The 18,559-nt window shown below is 44.5% G+C and overlaps 1 protein-coding gene across 3 annotated transcripts in view; it reads left to right on the top strand.

Annotated features, from left to right (window-relative positions):
- MTHFD1L (methylenetetrahydrofolate dehydrogenase (NADP+ dependent) 1 like) overlaps nt 1-14,879 on the top strand; it is a 163,182-nt gene extending 148,303 nt beyond the window's left edge. For all 3 annotated transcript variants that reach the window (XR_008992727.1, XM_057489106.1, XM_057489108.1), the window contains 2 exons: nt 8,651-8,771; nt 14,511-14,879. Coding sequence is in view for 2 of the 3 variants with exons in the window: in XM_057489106.1 (XP_057345089.1) it covers nt 8,651-8,740 (90 nt within the window). In the remaining variant the exon portion in view is untranslated. The remainder of the gene's footprint in view (nt 1-8,650; nt 8,772-14,510) is intronic.
- Nucleotides 14,880-18,559: the final 3,680 nt, after the last annotated feature.

The following is an 18,559-nucleotide window of genomic DNA, read 5'->3' as shown; positions in this document are numbered from 1 at the left end:
CTCTGATTAAAAGCAAATTTTAAAGTAGAGAATCTGTTGTCTTGTTCTCACCGTTTCTCCTAATTTTTAATATATTCTGTCTGTGAGAAACAGAAAGAGAGAGATACATGATTTGTGAATGACTGAAAAATATTTGGTGCAGTTTTCTTTTTTCTTCCACTGCTCTAATGCAGAGGAAGCAGGTGTGGGCAGTGCTGTGTCCTTGAAGCATCGGGGGAGACAGGTGAGGAAGGGAGGAGCGGGAGGCACAGCTGGTGCCCAGGGCCGAGGCAGGAGCTGCAGAGGCCGAGTCCTTTCGTTTCTTCTGCCCTGCAGTGAGAAGCTGTGTTCTGTCTAGGGAAGCCTTTGCAGGTAGTTTACTTAGGACTCTTTCAGTCCAAGAACTGGGGAAAGTTAAAATAGGAGAGAAACACGTTCTGGTGATATTCATGAGAGTGAAGAGGGATGGAAATGCCCCCATAAGCACGAGGTATTAGTTTGCTTAGGCCCGCTGTGACACAGTACCACAGACGGGGTGGCAGGTTGCAAAACCCCATATGCCTCTAATATTTAAGATAGTTAAATTGGGTGCCAGGGTGGCCATGAATTCTTTCCTGACGATTTCCTCATCAACCTTGGCCCGCCAGGCTCCTGAACATGAGATGAGGCCACCCCTGCCTCCCCCTCCCCGTAGGCTCCCTGGCTGCTCCTTTGCCCCTGTCCCAAGAGAAGCATAAAGGGGTGTGAAATTGATGGGTATGATTTTCCTCCCCCTTATTATGTTTTCCTGCTGCTGCAGCTTATTGTCTGGGGAGGAGCTTTGCAGGCGGTGGGGGTGGGGAAAACAAAGGGAAATGCTGGATGAGGCGGGCAGCTCATCTTTGATAACAAGCTCCTTGGAGAGAAAGGCCAGGTCTGCTAAGTAAAAGCTGTGCCAGTCATCCCGACGCAGCCCTCCTCCTGTCCCTCCCCCTCCCCTCCATCATCTCTCTGCTTAGCCCGCGACAGGATAATGATTTAATTGTCAGTAGACCTTGGGAGGAAACTCATGCCAGAGCATCATGGTTAATTTTCAAAGGATGAGCTTCTCAGAAACCAGAATTTGATTACTTAATATTGAGTTTCCAGTCGGTGAGACATTATTAAATTGGCTTGTTTTGCCAAAGCTAGTGGGGATTCTCGTGGCATGCCACTCGTCAGCCATGGCTGATGAGAGAATACGCCGCGGAGTCGGGCTGGGGAGCTGCCTGTGAGCAAGCGGACGGGGCGGCTGCTCCCCACTGTGTCCTTGGCCTGCAGGAGGAGCGTGGTCTTCGTCTCCTAGAGGCAGAAGCTCAGCTCAGAGTCATACCTGGTTTGAGTTCGTCATCACACTTCAAAAGGTTTCTCTTTTAAAATAATGTTTGTCCTCAGACCAGCCCCTGTCTGCTTGAATGCTTTAGGTCCTTGCTGTGGGGTTTGCCTCAGATTCCATCGCCATCAGTAGGAAGGACAGCTTTTAAATTATTTCTAGAGCCAGAAAAATTAGGGGGAAAATTTCATAAAACTAATGAACACTTTTTTCTTAGAAAAGAAACAAAGAGTCACAGATCTGATTTGTTAAGTCTCCTTTTTCTGTTTCTATCGTAACTTTCACTTCATAGAGATAATTAGAGTTGTACTTCCTATTAAAATTGACAGTAGTATCTATTGTGTATATTTAACTAGGGTCCTTTCTTTATCTCTTTTTAATTTTGAAATAGACCCTCTAGTGTAGATATATCTGTATTCAGGCTGCATTTGCAGATAAAGGCTCAGTGCAGCCACTTACCCAGGACCACGCAAGTAGCCCAGCAGTGGAGCCCCCCCCCATCACTCTCAGTGCCTTGACTTACTGCTGCCCCCCAACTTTGATTCCCACTTGGAGCCTTTGCACTTGTGATCCCCATTCCTGAGTGTCCCAGGGAAGGCCACACAACCACCTCGAGCCCCCTCTGCACCTCTGAGTGGGAACTTGGAAGCTTCTCCTATCTCCCAGGTCTTGTAGGACTGTGGACAGGCTGGGCTGCAGCCATCGTGGTGCAGTGGGAGGGGCAGGGAAGATTCTCCAGATCTCTCCAATGCAGGTACGAAGACTGGGATGTAGACACTCTAATACCTGCACAAGTGTGAACTTTATACATCTTTATGGCGATGAGTAAAAACAAAGCATGTCAGTGATGGAGAAACCAGTGGCAGATCGGCAGCAGTTTTAGAACTATCTATCCTTGGTTTTGCCCGCCCGTTGACATTAGCAGAGCAAATCCTTAACACAGTTATGGAATATTTTCCATGGGATTTTTAAAGTAAAAATTGATAGGACTCCTAGGTTATTTCAGTAGATAATGGCATTTACACTTTTCAAGTCAGGGTAAATAATACATGTCTCACAGCTGATCTATAAAAAGTAGCAAGCCTGTTATTTTTAAGGAAACACTCTTGGTGTTACTGTATGTAATCATTTTGGAAATTTTTTTTAACATTCATAAGGTAGATTTGCTCACTGCTAACTGCTATGACTAATTTTTTAAGATGTAATTTAGAAAGATAGTACCAACACTAGTGTAAGCTGTGTAAAATTCTTAAATAAATGTTAAAGTTTAAGAGAGTCAAGACTAAAATAGTAAAGTAAGTGAATTTACAACTTCTTGTGAATTTATTGACATGAACACTATAGCTGAAATATCATAGCTTGATAGGATGTGTAGATTCCCATTGCAAAGAGAGCTCATAACATTTCCTTGTGCAGTTTTTAGCCTTGGCGATTCATCCTTCCCCTTCGCAGTGTAAGCACCCGTCCTGCCACTGAGAGGCAGTGACACTAAATGCCGTGATGTAAGAGGCCTTGTGATCAGTGGGTAGGGCCAGGCCCTGGGAGTCACCCTGTCTGCATTTGAAGTCCAGCCCCACCAGGTTATCTGTGTGATTTGGGGCACATTATTGTGCTTTTCCATGTCTCGTTTTCCTAATGTACAAAATAGGGATAATGGAAACATAACCATACTGACCTTGAGGGGTTGTGGGAACTAAATGAGGCAGTGCGCATGTGGAGAGCCAGGCAGCGGGCCGGAGGTGTTACTGCTGGAGTGGCCAGGGCACCACATTACTACTTCAAAAATTCATAAAGGAATCAAAGGAAAAAAACATGGAGCCATTAAAGAAGATATCTTCTTGCACTGGATGTCGTGGGGTGTGCCATGCAGAACAGGAAGCCTGAGGCTGAAGCCAACACTCAGAAGAGATATGGCGCTGCCCTGCCTGCAGTATGCCACCTCTGGCCTAACAGGCACCAGGACAGGAAGTTTTACTGAGCAAGCCAGCCTGGGGCCATTGAAAGCAGACTAAAGGGGACCATCCTTACAATCAGAACAAACAGGGAAAGTATGGGGTGGGGGTGGGGGGACTTCACAAATGCACAGTAGTCTTTTAGCTTAAAACTCAGTCCTTTATAGTATTTGAATTCTTTAGCTTATGCTTGAGGCATAAGGAAGTGGCAGGATGTCTTCATTTCCCTTGTGTACATCTGCTCGGTGAGACCCTTCTCCACATTTATTTTTCTTTCCCTCTAGAAGAACTCCCCCGTTATAACCTCCCGTTTTCCAAAAGGCAGGCCCATGTGACTTGGGGTGTAGAGTGTGTCAAGGACAGCTCTTTCTGATGCCCCTCCGGCAGCAGTCCCTTGTTTAGAAATTACTCCAGTTACCTATTTAAATTTTAATCTCCCTGAAAATCAAATTTCAGAATTGTACATGTGCAATTATCCAATTTCTGTATATAAATATATAAATACACATTATGTAGACACATTGCTTATACAAGAACAGAAAATTACCTGGGAGTTTGCACAAGAAATGGTTTACAGTGGTTACCTCTGGGAAGCAGTATTAGGACAGGAGGACTGGATTTTGACTTATTTTTTTTATCCTAGCTTGAAACTGTTTTTTTAAGTAAATTTTTTAACACTAATTGAAAAGTTAGTTGGGGGCAGGCTTTGTACCACTAAAGTCAGAGGGCCCTTTACAAAAGAGGAAATTAACCATACTGGCTGAGTCTTTCATTCAGGGCCATTGAAATAAATTGGAATAGTTGAGCTGTGTATCCGCACAAACTTGAAAGCACAATATGGTAATTTTTATAGTAATTGAACATGACTTCCATCCTAGAAAGTCAGAAGTTAAGAATTTATTATGTTCATTCTTTTCATTTAACAAAGAATGAAAAAGATTTAAAAAAAAAGAAGTGAAGAAAGTAAAAAGCGACTTGACCCAAATGTCCCAATGGTCTATTGTTCTGTCCTTCTGGAAGCAGGGAGCAGGTGCTGCTCACCTTGGTGTCCCTATAGTGAGCATTCAGCAAAGGTTGCTGGGTTGAGTGAAACTTCACTGTGACCTTTCACATAGTAACAGGCACTTGTGATAGGACAGGTCATTGCCCTGTGATAGGACACACCCCACGCCCCCAGCCTATCCCAGGCTACTGAACAAAGATCACCTTGTGAATGCAGCTACAAGCCATGCCAGTGGATGTTACCTGACTGCCCAGGAAAAACCCCAGAACATCGGCCTCCACTAATCCAAGCAAGTGGAAATCCCAGTGGTAGCAGCAGTGTCTGTTTTCGTTATAACGGTTTCGCATCTCTCTCTTCGTTCCTTTCAATCTGACGTTTATACTGAGTCTTTTCCCTCATTCATCATCTTAGAGTAGCTGTTTTAATGATCTAACTGACCACTGGATATAAACAGTTCTGTCCCTCACATCCAAAGAAGGAAAGAAACAAAGAAGCCCAACCCTTGAGAAGTTTAAATTATATCGTAATGTAATTAACCATTACAGTCTTTTTGGTTGTTCTTAAATTTTTGAAACGAGATGACATGTATCAGCTGTGTTCAGTCATCTGTTAGAGGAGCAGGGAAGGGATTCCACTGCAGATCATGAACTGTGGGAAGAAGATAAATGTGAGTGAAAGTGCTCATTTCTTTCTGAACCAAAATAAAACTGGGTAATTTATTCAGTAGGAAACAGTAGATTTAATGAGAAGCCAGAAAATAAATTATTTCACAAACACAGCAAAATTAGCTACAATGGTATTTTGATTTGTAGAAATTATGATTCTATCACTTTATGAAAAGAGTTTTTAATAATTTTTCTGCTCAGGCCAAGAATATTCCACTTTTACTTCCAGTGACCACTTTTAAGTAAATGAGAGTTTTCTCTCCACTACATATAACCATGTTTACAAAGGCTATTCATAGAACTCATCATTTCTCCAAAGTAAGCTTAACTCAAAATCAGTAAAGATTTGGAAGATTCATTGCAGTTAAAATTAGGGTTATGAAGGGCAAAAGTCCATGTTTTTCAGCCTTTGTAAAAGAATCCATTAATGCAATGTGACAAGTAAGTACAATTTAGTGGCTCCCTCGTTATTTTAAGCAGGAGGCCTTTTAGAGGGCACACAAATAAAGTGAGCATAGATCACCACTGACCCCAGACGAGGGACCAGAGGTCAACTCTCAAGGGCTGGCTGAATCTCCTTTCCTGTATGCTGTACTGACTCTTGTCTGGGGGCTACCATCCCTTGATATCAGAGTGTTTTATTGGGAGAGAATTTGATGTGAGTGTACTAGGTCTTGTTAACATGAATCCATATTGTGCCCGCTCAGCAGAAGTTGAATGTTACAAGTAGATTGATTAGAGATGGCTCTTTGGCCACAGGGCAAGGAGGCCCCTGGCTCTTCAGACTCTGTGTACTTTCTTGTCTGCTGGTACTGACCCGAAATAAGTAGTCCTGATTCTTGGTAATGAAGACTGCTTCGTTGGAAGGGAACACGGGAGTCTTCTGATTGAACTTATTTTCCACCATGAGAGAAATAAGTTGAAAATTAAGGAAAAACATTTCCCACTTCCTGGCAATTTGACATCTCGGCGACTTTTAGCTCCCAGTTTTGTGACAGAATCAGAATGACCAAAAGACGCATGTTCTGACTCACTGCAGCCAGACCACCAAGCCCAGGGACCACACAAGTCACACTCTGCCTTTGTCGACGATCTTGGTCTTGGTTCAACTGAACATTAATGGCAGAGAGTTGAATTCTTATGTCTGTAAACAAGTAGTTGAAACAAGTGTGTAAACAAGCAGGCAGTGTAATTGTGTTACCCACTGTAGAGGCTCCCATTGTCGTTTTGGTCAGATGAGCCCAAATACACCGGGTTCATCCCAGGTTTTCTCACCTCTCCCAGACTTAGACCTGCCACACACCAAGTTCCAGCCTGGGCTGAAGAGCATTGATGCCAAAGCAGGGGCAGCCACCCAGTCTGGGCAACATCCTTCCCAGGAAAAGTGCCTTCAACCTAGAGAATTAATTTAGGAAATGGGGCAGCATCACTATGGCTGAATGTTCATTTCCTGATCTTACTCAATAAAATTCTGATTCCTTTTTCCAAATCCATGCCACATAGATGACGGAGGCATCTATGTTATTAATCTTTATGTCAGAATGCAGTTAGGCAGGAAAATTGCTGCAGGGTACCTGGTGTGAGTCGTACACAGGTTACTGGAGAGAAATATGAACCATCCCCGCCAGTGTGCTTTCCCACTGCTTTCCCACTGCTGAAACTGATGTCCCCACCCCCCAGGAACAGAAACTTCAGGAGAATAAGTAGCCATCCGCATAACTGAAGTTGGAAAAGCAGGAAGTTCCACCCACCAGCAGGTTGTGTGCTGAAACTTTATTTGTAGTTAATTGTTCGAAACCCAGAGCACATTTACCTAAAGACATGCTATAAATGATATAGGCAGGCCTCAGAAACCTTTGTAGCCATAATATAGCTAAAGCAGGGTTGTGAGTAATGAGAAAGACAGGAACCAGTCACCACATGTCACAGCGCTTCCCACCCTCGGCCATGTGGAGGGCTCCTGCAGGTGCCCAGATCTCCCCCACCTGCTGTCCAGCAGGGAAGGACAGGTAATGCTCTCGGAGTAAGCTAGGCCCCTCTCCCCTTCCTCCTCACCACATCTAGCTCCCTTCCCGGGTGCTAGAGGGAGTGGGAGTGAGGCTGGGGGGCTGGGGGTGCTCCTCAGCCGCATCTGAGCCGCATTCCTCAAAGGGTGCTGTGCACATGAGTCACCCCGGGGGTGCTGGGGGACTCTGAGAGTCACAGTGTCCAACACGTTCCCCGTAATGCGATGCTGGTCCACAGACCCCCGTAGGGGTAGCAGGAGTCTGTCAGCGTCATGGGGGCACGGTGAGGGTGGCAGAGAGGGAAACCCTGCATCACTACAGAAAGGGTGTGGAGAGCAAAGGAGCTGAGTCCTGTTACCTGTTACGTAGGCTTAGCTGGTTCCCCATTGCTGAGAACTGTTTGCCAGGGGGAACGCCACTAAGAGCTGCTGTATCACAGATTGATCTCCTTAGCGTGCTCTCGGCCAGGGCAGGCGGGAGGCCTGGGTGGCACAGCACTTAGCCCTCAGAAGAGCCAGGCTGGGCAGAATCCCGGGAGTCTTCCTCTGGATGATTGGAGGCAGCGTTGCTCTGTGAGCATCCTTTGTATGAAAGATGCAATATCAAAGCACAGTAGGAAATGCTAAAGTCAGTAAGGACTGGATCATCCAGGAGCCTCACAGTGTAGATCCTAGACCGTGTGTCAGTGTGAGAATCACCAGGGAGTCAGCACCTTTCCACAGCACAGCCAGGGTTCCTGATGCAGTGGGCAGAGCCCCCGGATAAACTGACCTGGGCCCAGTGCAGTAGAGCAGGGAGAGGCCTGGGCCTGGGTTTCACCCTGTCCTCCCCGCTAACTAGCTGTGTGCCTTTGAGCACATGCCTTTGTGCCAAAATGTCCTCATCCTCATCAACAACGTGAAGCTGAAATTAGAACCTACCTCCAAGGGTGGTGGGAACATGAGTCACCTATGTAAAACCCACAGAGCGTGCCAAGGTGGGGGTGGTGGAGTAAACACTGCCTGTTTACAGGTGTGGAATCAGATTTCCCTACTCATTACGTGTGTGACTTCAGGCAAGTGATTTAGCCTCCCTAACCCTCTGTTTCCTTGCTAGTAACATGGAAATAATGAAAGTACCTACCTCACAGGGCTGTTGGAAGGACTTTTAAAAAAGGAAACCACTTAGCATGGTGCCCAGCACATAGTAAACTCTCAGTAAACACCAGTTATTGTTAGTAAGGCCGGCCAGACTGATTGCTGTCTGAGAACAGCAGGAGGTTTCACGCTGTGCTCCAGGAGTTGTAGATTGTGCAGAAATGTGTCTTGGGTGTGAGGAGGAGGCTGTTGTTCACTCCCCCCGACAGCCACTGACCCCTTCAACCAGAGGGGCTCATCTTTGTGGGGGTCCATCATCCAGATTTGATTTAGAAAAAAATGGTTTGGAAATCAGTTTTGGAGCTAGGGTGCTATGGGACCTGGGGTGGGGGTAAGGGGGTTCGATTTTCAGGACATTGACGTTTGCCTTTTCTGTTTCATTTCTGTGAACAAAGATTGAAATAGCAGATGGTGAATTTAAAGAGATACATTTATATGGAACCTATGGGCATGGGCTGGATTGAATTATAATAGTAAATTTGTCATTAGATGTACAGTGTTCAGAGTGGTCACTTTGTAGGACTTGCCAATACCTAACACTTTTGTTTTCTTCTCCAGATGAGCACCATGCCAGGACTGCCAACTCGGCCCTGCTTTTATGATATAGATCTCGATACGGAAACAGAGCAAGTGAGAGGCTTATTCTAAATGAACAAGGCTTTCACAGGACCCGATTCAGGTAGCCTTTTGTGCTCTACACTTTTTCTTTCCTTCTTCCCAAATCTTTTTTAGTTTCATTTTGTTTTTCTGGTATGTATTACAAAAATGGTCTAATAAGTAATCTCCTGACTTGGTTACTATGAATTCCTGCCTAATAACAGCTCATGACTTGGGTCACTCCTGGGTGTGGATATGCGGTTAGATGGTCAGGACACAAGCCTGTGAGGTGCCTGGACTCAAGGCTGGTGAAAGCCAAACCGTGTCGTCTCTGAATACAGATTTGTTTAAGCCATCTTTTGCCATAGCACAGAAACCCTGTAAACTCATTATTCTTTTTCCGAAATTAAAGCTAATACAGCAGTCCCCCTTTATCCAAAGGGAGTGTGTTCCAAGACCCCCAGTGGATGCCTGAAACCACAGTTAGTACTGAACCCTGTACATACTGTTTATTTCTATACATACATACAGATGATAAATTTCAGTTTATAAATTAGGCATAGTAAGAGATTAACAATAGCTGATAAAATAAAACAATTATGACAATATACTGTAATAAAAGTTATGTGAATATGGTCTCTCTCTCCAAATATCTTACTATACTGTACTCACCCTTCTTGTGATGTGAGATGATAACATGCCCACATGATGCATTGACATGTGCAGGATGACACAGCAGTTAGGCTACTATTGATATGTCCGGGGGTTCATCTGTTTCCAGACCTCGGGTGACCACAAGTAACTATAGAAAGTAAAAACGGGACTAAAGGGGGACTACTGTATCTGCTATCATTTTAAAAGAATAACTGTACCTTCCTACCACCTATATCTTCGTACAGAGTTAGGATGACGTGACAGAGGAATCCCAGTGTGTTTGTTTCCTAATCCACCATAACAGAATCACACCGGGTGGCTTAAAACAACAGAAATTTATTTTCACATTTCTGGAGGCTAGAAGTCCAAAGTCAAGGTGTCCGCGGAACCGTGCACACTCTGAGATGCTGGTAGAACCCGTCCAGGCCTCTTCCCAGCTTCTGTAGCTGCCGTCAAATCTTGGATGTCCCTCAGCTGCATTGCCCCAGTCTGCCTACGTGGTCGTAGGGCATTCTCCCTGGGCATCTCAGTCTTCGCATGGCATTCTCTTCTTATAGGGACCCCAGGCATACTGAATTAGGGCCCACCTTATTGACACCGTCTTACTTGATTACATCCGAAAATACCCTATTTCCAAATAAGATCACTATCATGGATACTAGGGGTCAGGACTTCAACATGTTTTTGAGAACACAGTTCAGTAATGGACTCAGCACAACAGGTGGGTTAGGCTCTCGTACCACTGGAAAGACACATAAACATGGGACATCACCTAAGTCAGAGTCCGAGAAGGAAAGGGCAGCAGAAATTGGACGCTTTGATGGCTTATGGTCCACACATTTAGGAGGGTTGGGCTTGACTTGGAGCTGGCGTAGGCAGCCCACAGCCGGGGCCCCTCGGTCCTATGAGGTCTACCCCACAGCCCCGCGGCCACACCTGCTGGCTCCTGTCCCAGCTTCCTATCATGAAGAAAAATGACCACCCTTCTAATCCTCCCCACTGGAAAACTCCCAGTCTGAAGTTTTAGAGGCTTGCAGCTGCTTTTCCCCATCCCATATATCAAATATATCCTCACCATGTTCTCCAGACACATTCCTTCCCCTGGACACCCCCTGTTCATTTTCCCCACTCACTCCTGGTCTTGGTCCTGAGCCCGGCACCCGCCCCCCTTGCCAGCATCTTCCTGGCCTTCCAGATGAGTTTACTTGACCTAAAGACCCTTCTGTCTGATATCTCTGAGTTATGGCCCCAGGCCAGATATACGGGATTCTCACTTGAGTTTGCTTCACCACCAGTAGTCAACATGGGAAGATTTTTTTTTTTTAAACAATAAACAGGAGAAAAAAAAAAAAACACCAAAATTTAATTACATGCATACAGGGAAGCTATAGACATGGGTTACAAAGGCAGTCAGGGACAATGAGGTCTATATGTCAGCCTGAACCAAGGAGAAGTAGGGGTTAAGTTTTTTTTTTGTTTTTTTAATCTTTGTTACTAAAACACTAAAGACCTAGACTACGATTGGAAAAAGAAGGGACCATTTATTGTAAATTACATTAATACAAGGTGTGGAATTGTCTGGTTTGGGTGCTGTGTGAGGTGTGTGGTGTCACTTGTATGTGTATGTGTTCTTTGCTGAGGAGTGACAGCTGTATTTAGCTTTAACCATAACCACATTTCATATCTGTCATTTCTGAAAAAAGAAAACTCCAGAAAATGAACTAGGGGAAACTAATTTAACAAAGAAACCCATAAACATGAGCTTTTGATAGCAGTGTCGTTCGGGCCTTTGGGTTTGACTCCGTGTGTGTGTGTGTGTGTGTGTGTGTGTGTGTCTGTGTGTGTGTGTGTGTGTGTGTGTGTGTGTGTGTGTGGTGACCAGAACCCCTGATGCTGCATTTCTGCCGATTGTCATTTTTCTCCAGAACAAGTGTGTACAATCCTTTCATCTCTCTTGGATAGTATTTGTCCAGCCTTTTGGTCCATTTTCATTTGTTCTCCAAGTAGGCCACATAAACCCAGTTTTACCTTCATTGTCACAGTTAAGACTCCGGTAATGCCAAGGACCCATCCTGAGCTTAACTATCACATCCACTTACATCCTCTGTTCATGTTCCCTAACAAGAGTTCCTCTGGATTTTGTGGAAAGCTTGAGCAGGGTTGAAGGCCAGGATGCTGGCTGGTAGTGATGACCTCCAGCATGCCCGCCACTGCACTAAGCACCTCGCATGGGTGGTCCTGGCACCCCTTGGAGCCAGGTGCTGAGCCAAGAGGTGAGGGGGGCCTTCTCCCGTGGTCACCAGGAGGGGGTAGCTGAGGGTGGCCCCAGTCCGCAGGACTGCAGAGCCGCTTTCCCTGCTCAGCCTGCCTCTCATTCCAGAGCCAGCACAAGGTGCTTTGCCATCCCCTGTCACATGGCATGCTGATATCAACCCAGAGAGATGGGTAGTGTTTTTATTTCAGAGCTATGAAAACTGTAGCCCAGAGAGGTGAACAGCTTGCTCAAGTTGCACAGCTAGTAAGCACAGAAGCTAGGACTCAACCTGGATCTGCTTATCCCAGCCTTTTTACCCCAAACCAAAGGATGCCCTTTTCATTTCAGTCATGGGATAAATGAACTATGGCCCATTCTGGAAGATGATAACCGGCTATTTAAATAGACCTGTAATTTGGGGATAACCAGGTGATTTTGTTTTTATAATAACAAAAGATTATTGGGTATTAAAAGTTACAACTTTGTCAAAATTCGTTTTAGTCAAAGTATAATAGGGCTTTTACTCAACTCTCTCATTGAATGGCATTTTTCCCACTCAATTATCCAAGGCTTCTTTCTTCTTTGTGAACTGCCAAATCCTGTTCTCAGCTTGGTGGGCAGTGGTTCAAAACCCATCACTTGACCTACTTGAACAATTGAAAATGGATACAGTGTCATAAGATAAAAACACTGTGCAAAGCAAACATTCCTTCCTAGGGACTCCTCAAAATAACAGTCCACCAACATTCTTTCTGTTTCCTGTGGCCTCGCAAATGGCAGTCGGGGACCACTTCTACTGAGTCAAAGGTCTGTGGCTATTAAAAATGCATAAAATTAAAATGTTAAAGTTTGGATGATGGTCAACTTGGATAAATGTGGGCATCAAAAGAAATGTCTGGTTGCTTTGCTCACTTACTGGTCAGACTCCAGACAGCTCTGCACTCAACTCATTATTCCTGCAAAATGTGTCAGAGACGTGTAGCACATGGAAGAGGCCTGCACTCAGTGGGTGACTTACTTCTTCCCATCCGCTTCCTCTCCTTGCCTGCTGACCTTGCTCTCTAGGAAACTGTGTGAGACAATACCAGCAGGAGATGCCAAGAAGTCACCAGAATTTGAGCTCTTGCTCCATTCCAAGTGCTCTCATCAATAAAGGCATGATTCATTCTTTTGGATGTCACCAAATAGAACTAAAATAAATTGTTTGTCGCAGTGAATCTGATCCTACCTTATCACTCTTCAGTCTTTTGTTTGAAGATGATTGGACTTGGGGGTTTGATTTTTTTTTCTTTTCCCCTGTTTTGGTTTCTCATTCTGAACCTTAATCATATTTCCGAGGCTTGGCAGGATTCAAATGAAGGCAATGAAGTCTGGCGGAGTCCCTAAAGAATTCAGATACTCCCTTACTTCGTGCTAATGTGCAGGTAGTGTTTAGTACAAAATCAGATTGCCGCTGGTCCTGCTATAAATGTTGGTCATTCACCAAAGAATTGTTTTTCTTGAATTGCACACACAGAAAGAAGTACAAACCAGCTCATTTCTTCCCCACACTGCCTTTAGAGCAGAAATTCTCGTGCTGTTTAATAATCATAAACTCATCTTGAGTGTAGTTGCTTCCTGTAGCCCTTCTGGAGGCTGGACCTGTTTTCCCCAAGTTGCCTAGGGGGACACCTGGGCTTTGTGATTTTCATCTTCAAAATTTTGGTTCGTCATTAAATCTATATTCAGACGTTCTATACTCCTGCAACCTTTAAGTTTTCTAAAAATGAGGAACACAACTTGAAGCCCCTTTAAACATAAAACCACTTAGTACAAAGTGATTAGCTGAAGCCCACCTGGAGCCCGGAAGGCCTTTTCCAGCCTTGCTTGGCTTGGGTTATCTCAGTCCACTGAACGCCCCACCTCTCCCCCAGTCCCCTCTCCCCTCCCTGGAGTCACTGAGCCTCACGTCCAGGGTTACCAGAGCCACTGAAATGAGGCTGGCCACATCTTTACACCAGGCAAACCTCCCTCCTAACATCTGAAATGTTTTCTTTTTGTTAATGTTTATTATGCTTGCAGTGCTTCTGTTTTCTGTTTTCTTTCCTGATGTGAATCAGTTGCTAGGGGAGTACTCAGAGCCCCCAGTCCTCTGTCTGCATCACTGTCCCCTGTTCTGAAGCTAATCGAGCATCCTTTCAGGCTCCAGACCTCTCACTCATCCGTGGGAGGCTGACTCTCTGTATTCCAGCCAAGTTTGAACTCATGGCCCAGTAAATAAATTCTTCCATGTATAAATTAAGGTTAAAGGCCAAATACTTTTTCTCCTGAAGTGGTGAACACTTATTTTCTGGAACTTAGGTATTTTGTTTGTTTGTTTTTAAAAACATTTTTTTAGGTGTTTTTAAAATATAGTTTGAACACTTTCTTTCTAAAAGAGTGCAGGATGCAACAGTGGCAGAGAATCTTACTATTCTTTGAGACAAAGCAACAAAGCTTTAACAATAGTAAGAAGTGCAAGGCTCCTCACTCCCATTCTTGTCCTAAATGCCTTTTTTCAGACCTTGCTTTCTGTGCCTACTGTAAAAGAGAGACTGAAATCCAAGGCGACAGGATTCCTAGTCTAAAATCCTGCAGGTTCTCACTCCACAGGATCTTGGAGACGTAGATCCCACATTTAGAGGCTGTGGAATTTCTGCTGGATCTTTTAGGAAGTCCATGCTGACTCAGTCACAGAGCGGTGCAGAATTGGATTCTCCCCTGCTCTCTCATAAGTAAAAAGATTCCAAACAGTGAGCCCAGACTTGTGAACTGAATCATATATCTGCCGTTGAATTTTCTTTTGGTCTCCAACTTTAGCACGATACTATGTTAACACTTTCAAACCACAGGACTAACACTTAAACCACTGACACTTCTTTTTCTGTTTTTCAGGCTCCTGAAACACAAACTACTCCTTGCCTTTTCACTGCAGTTGGAGAAGAAAGTGAATTTAAAATATGCTTGTTACGCAATGCTGGGGAAATGGTGAAATAGGCCAAAGATTTATGCTTCCTTCAAGAGGAATTGTGTTTGCAACAGAGTATAGTGTTCAGTAAAAGGACCTCCACCAAGTTGGAAAGAAACTAATTTATTTTCTGTTTCTGCAGAGTTTACATTATTTCCCACTGCTTATACTTTAGAATGTTTATTTTATGAGGGCTAAGGGATTAAAAGAGTGTGAACTAAAAGGTAACATTTTCCACTATGGAGTTTTCTATTTTGTCTTTGAACTGAAAATAAACATATATCTAGAAAACTTAACCAGCAAGTATTCAATGCCAGATAAAACTCTGCTCTCTAGAGGTAACTGTTCACTGCAGGGTTATCTGACACCGATTTCCTGGAAAATTGAATGCAACCAGAGCTTTATAAACCTAACAACAAAAACATCACACATACACACACACACAAATATCTGGTCATTTGTGAAATCTCACTGTTTAAAGAAATACAGTATCCTTTGGAACAGTATTTTATATCCAGAAATACTTTTCAGGGCCAGTGAAGTGTCCATCACTTAGTCTAAAAACTAATGGATTAATGCTAGTTTCTTCCACCGATGAATGAATCTCAGTGGCCATTTAAAGCTTTCGAAGGCCCATAGGGCAAAGAAAAGTGACTCTTAAAGGTCGGGCGTTTGGCAAATGTTTTAACATTTGTCCAACCCTCAGTTTGTAGTAAAGAATGTTTTATGCTTGTTCCCCCCTCCTGGGAGTTCCTGACCCTTTTTTGTTTCCATTTTTTCTACAATAATGTAAAATTATATAAAAGCTAAGACAAAACCAAGGATTCAGGCCCAAACAAGAAGTGATTGTCCTCTAAACAGTGTGAGTAAAAGAGTCACCATAAATATCCTAATGTCCCCCAGCACACCCTGGAGGAGTGCTCGCCCAATCTTTCCTGCGTGCTCCTGCTCTGTGTCCTTCAGTGACCCCGTCGTTTGTTGCTCGGCCCATAATGTATCTTTATGCACGATTTAATTTCTTCCAAAACAGTACTTAGGACCTAAAAAGCCTTCCCAAGCAAAGCCAGTCTGTCCCAGGACTACTTGCACCTGGTGTTTCTGAAGTGTGCGTCACCACCCCGATCCCTGCCCTTTATTTGGGAGCACACCTCCACATATACAACGAACTAGCACCTTCCGTACATAAAGCTGTTTGAAGACTGTAAGGGTTCCATAAATTTGTTCTCTATACAACACATTCTGTAAGCCGTCTTTCTCGTGACTGGTTTTCAATAGGTTGCGTTCTGCTATTACAGTTTTTATTATTTTCCTCTGCCATCTTAAGTTTCATTTTCTATTTTTGAAAATGTTTTAGAAAAAAAAATATGTTAGAAACCTATATTCCAAGGGCTGTAGACCAGGGTCTTGTTTTCCTACCTGCTTTCACCAGACAACTAACTCACCAATTCACCAAAAGGGGGGAGGCGGGGAGGAATCCTGAACACAGTTGGGAGATAGAGCTTTTCAGTTCTCACGTGCAGGACGTATAATCCAAGCGTTGCTGGGAACTGCCAGCGGTTTCCCCATTGTATGGGTTCATTTCAGCGCCTCTGGATGTCGTCGTCCCTGTGCCGATCTGTTTTCTCATTCACTTGGCCTGCTAGAACACCTGCTGCTGAATGATCAGCAGCCCCCTTGACTGAAAGGTCTTGGCAGGTTAATTAGTGGGCTTACCAGCTCATGAGGAGGCATTCATAGACGGGAGCAGGTGTTAGTTTGGGGGAAGAGTTGATTGCCTACCATCTCTGCTAAGGCCAGGGCATGAGAAAGAAATCATAGCCTTTAGCATGGTGGTTTAAATTAGCAATCTTTCCAGGTGGGGCTGATCCCGACTTCTCTGCCTCAGTCACTGAAATGCAAGAAACCACTAACAGACCAGAAACAGGGGCGGGCCGCACCACAGCACAGATAGTGGTCCTGCTCCCACTCTGCCTGTGGTCCTGTGGGAGTGGGAACACCTGTGCAGGTCAACACCTGGACCAGAAGAAGCCTCTGGAATCTCCCAGAGGGACGCCCTAGAGGTATTAACTGACAACAAGGGAGAGATGAATGGCAACTTGGGGAAATAGCCACAAGGCAGTTAGCCAATCCATTCATTAATATTCTTTTTGTTCCTTATTTCTAGGGTCATTTGGTTTATTTTAACTAGAATGTGCTAACTCCATTAAAGCAATACATAAGTATTCTTCACAATAGGTATTTAAAGAGAATCCTCCACTCTGACATTAGCCAGGGTTTGGTTTTTATAATTTACACATGCCCATAAATAAGATGGTATATGAAGCTTTCCTTATTTATTACAGAAAAATCGACATACACATATCTGTCCAATGCTTTTGTGTAAATGTGTATGTACCAGGGAGTAAAAATTAAGTACCAAGTGCAGTTTTGTAGCATTTGCTACAAACCTGTAACCCATAGCCACTGAAAACGTTGAGCACTGGGGCAGAAGAGTGGGTTAGTGAACACATCTTCACGTGCTGCCTGAAACTCTAATGCACCTATAGACAGACCCTAAAAAAGCTCGCATAGCTACAGCTTAAATAAGGGAGATTTGACCAGAATTCAGGAGTCCAGGAACTTGGATGTAGGGGAATAAAGTTACATCTTTTGTTTCCCTAGCCCCTCACTGTATTGTAGCACTTCCTTTTATTATGTATGTCAGCTAGAAACCAGTAACATTAACAGTACCTCACCACACTTCAGACTGTTAAAGGGATTCATGACACAATAAAGGTTATGACCCCTGCATTAGATGAAATTCTAACAGCCTAAATCCCAACTCTGCAGCAGTGATGTACTGCTCTTAGATGTTAGCAGATCTACACCTGTTCTTCCAGGCCATGCTTAAGGGTTCCCGCTCCAGTCTGTACCTGATAATGTGTCCTACCATCACTGGAGTCTTCCCCAGCTTAATTCAGACATCATAGAAGCGGTAATTCATACATCAAAACCATAGAGTGCTGTGTCAGTGGACAGCTTGGTCAGAACCCCAACCCCTCGGAGCCAGCCCTGAGCCCCCACCCCAACTTCCCCAGAAGTGGCTTCACACCCTGTCCCACCTGACCTGTTCCCCCACACCTCACACACAGTCTCAGCTTGTGTCCTAGTTCCGGAGACTCAGGCTCAGCGTAACCAGTAATGCCATTTCCACAATATTACAGCTTTTACTGTATTGTTTTCCTGGCAAGGGATCTTAACCATTGTTGAATAACGTTAGTTTTAATTCATTAATTTGTTACTTCATTCTACAAACACTTAGTGGGCCACCACCAAGTGTAAAGCAGAATGTTTTAAGAAGAAAAGGAAATCCACATGCAAGCTGCATGACTGTCTTGCCAATGAGTTTCAGCCCCGGGAAAGTGCACTATGGATTCAGCGTGACCAAAGAAATGACAGTAGAACGTTCTTGGGGCGAAAGGGTTTATTACCCAGCCTGTTCTCCCTGCAGTAGGTCGAGCACTAGCGTCTCTGCCTCCGCCCAGAGCACTGGGCCCAGCTCTCTCTCTATATAGTGCGATAATAGCTTATTGCCTAAGGGTGTGGAAGCGGTAGCCTAGCAACAGGCCAGTTACATCATCAGGTGGTTTAAGTTCAGTGAGGACCCTGGCCATAGGAGCAGATCCATAAGTATTTTCTGAGTGAACTCACCCATCCATTCACTGAGCATGCGTCAGTCCACTTGTGCCTGGCATCGGAAGAGGGGGCAGTCTTGTTGGGGACTGTGCCCTTCAGCCTGTGGGGTCTGTGCTAATTCCACATAATGAATGTCGGAACCGAATGTTGCAGGACACCAATTGGTGTCAGAGCATGCACCACTAGAGGCAAAAGGTTTTCATTCACATCATGAGAAGAGAGGTATGTAAATGCCAAACATCCCAGAAATCAAGGGGCGATGACTTCACGTCCTGGTGGATCTTCAGATCCCAGACAGAGA

The sequence above is a fragment of the Manis pentadactyla genome, chromosome 12, assembly GCF_030020395.1.
Source record: "Manis pentadactyla isolate mManPen7 chromosome 12, mManPen7.hap1, whole genome shotgun sequence".
Taxonomy (NCBI): Eukaryota; Metazoa; Chordata; class Mammalia; order Pholidota; family Manidae; genus Manis; species Manis pentadactyla.
Note: the sequence above shows the minus strand (reverse complement) of the source record. Positions and strands in the feature narration are given on the sequence as shown.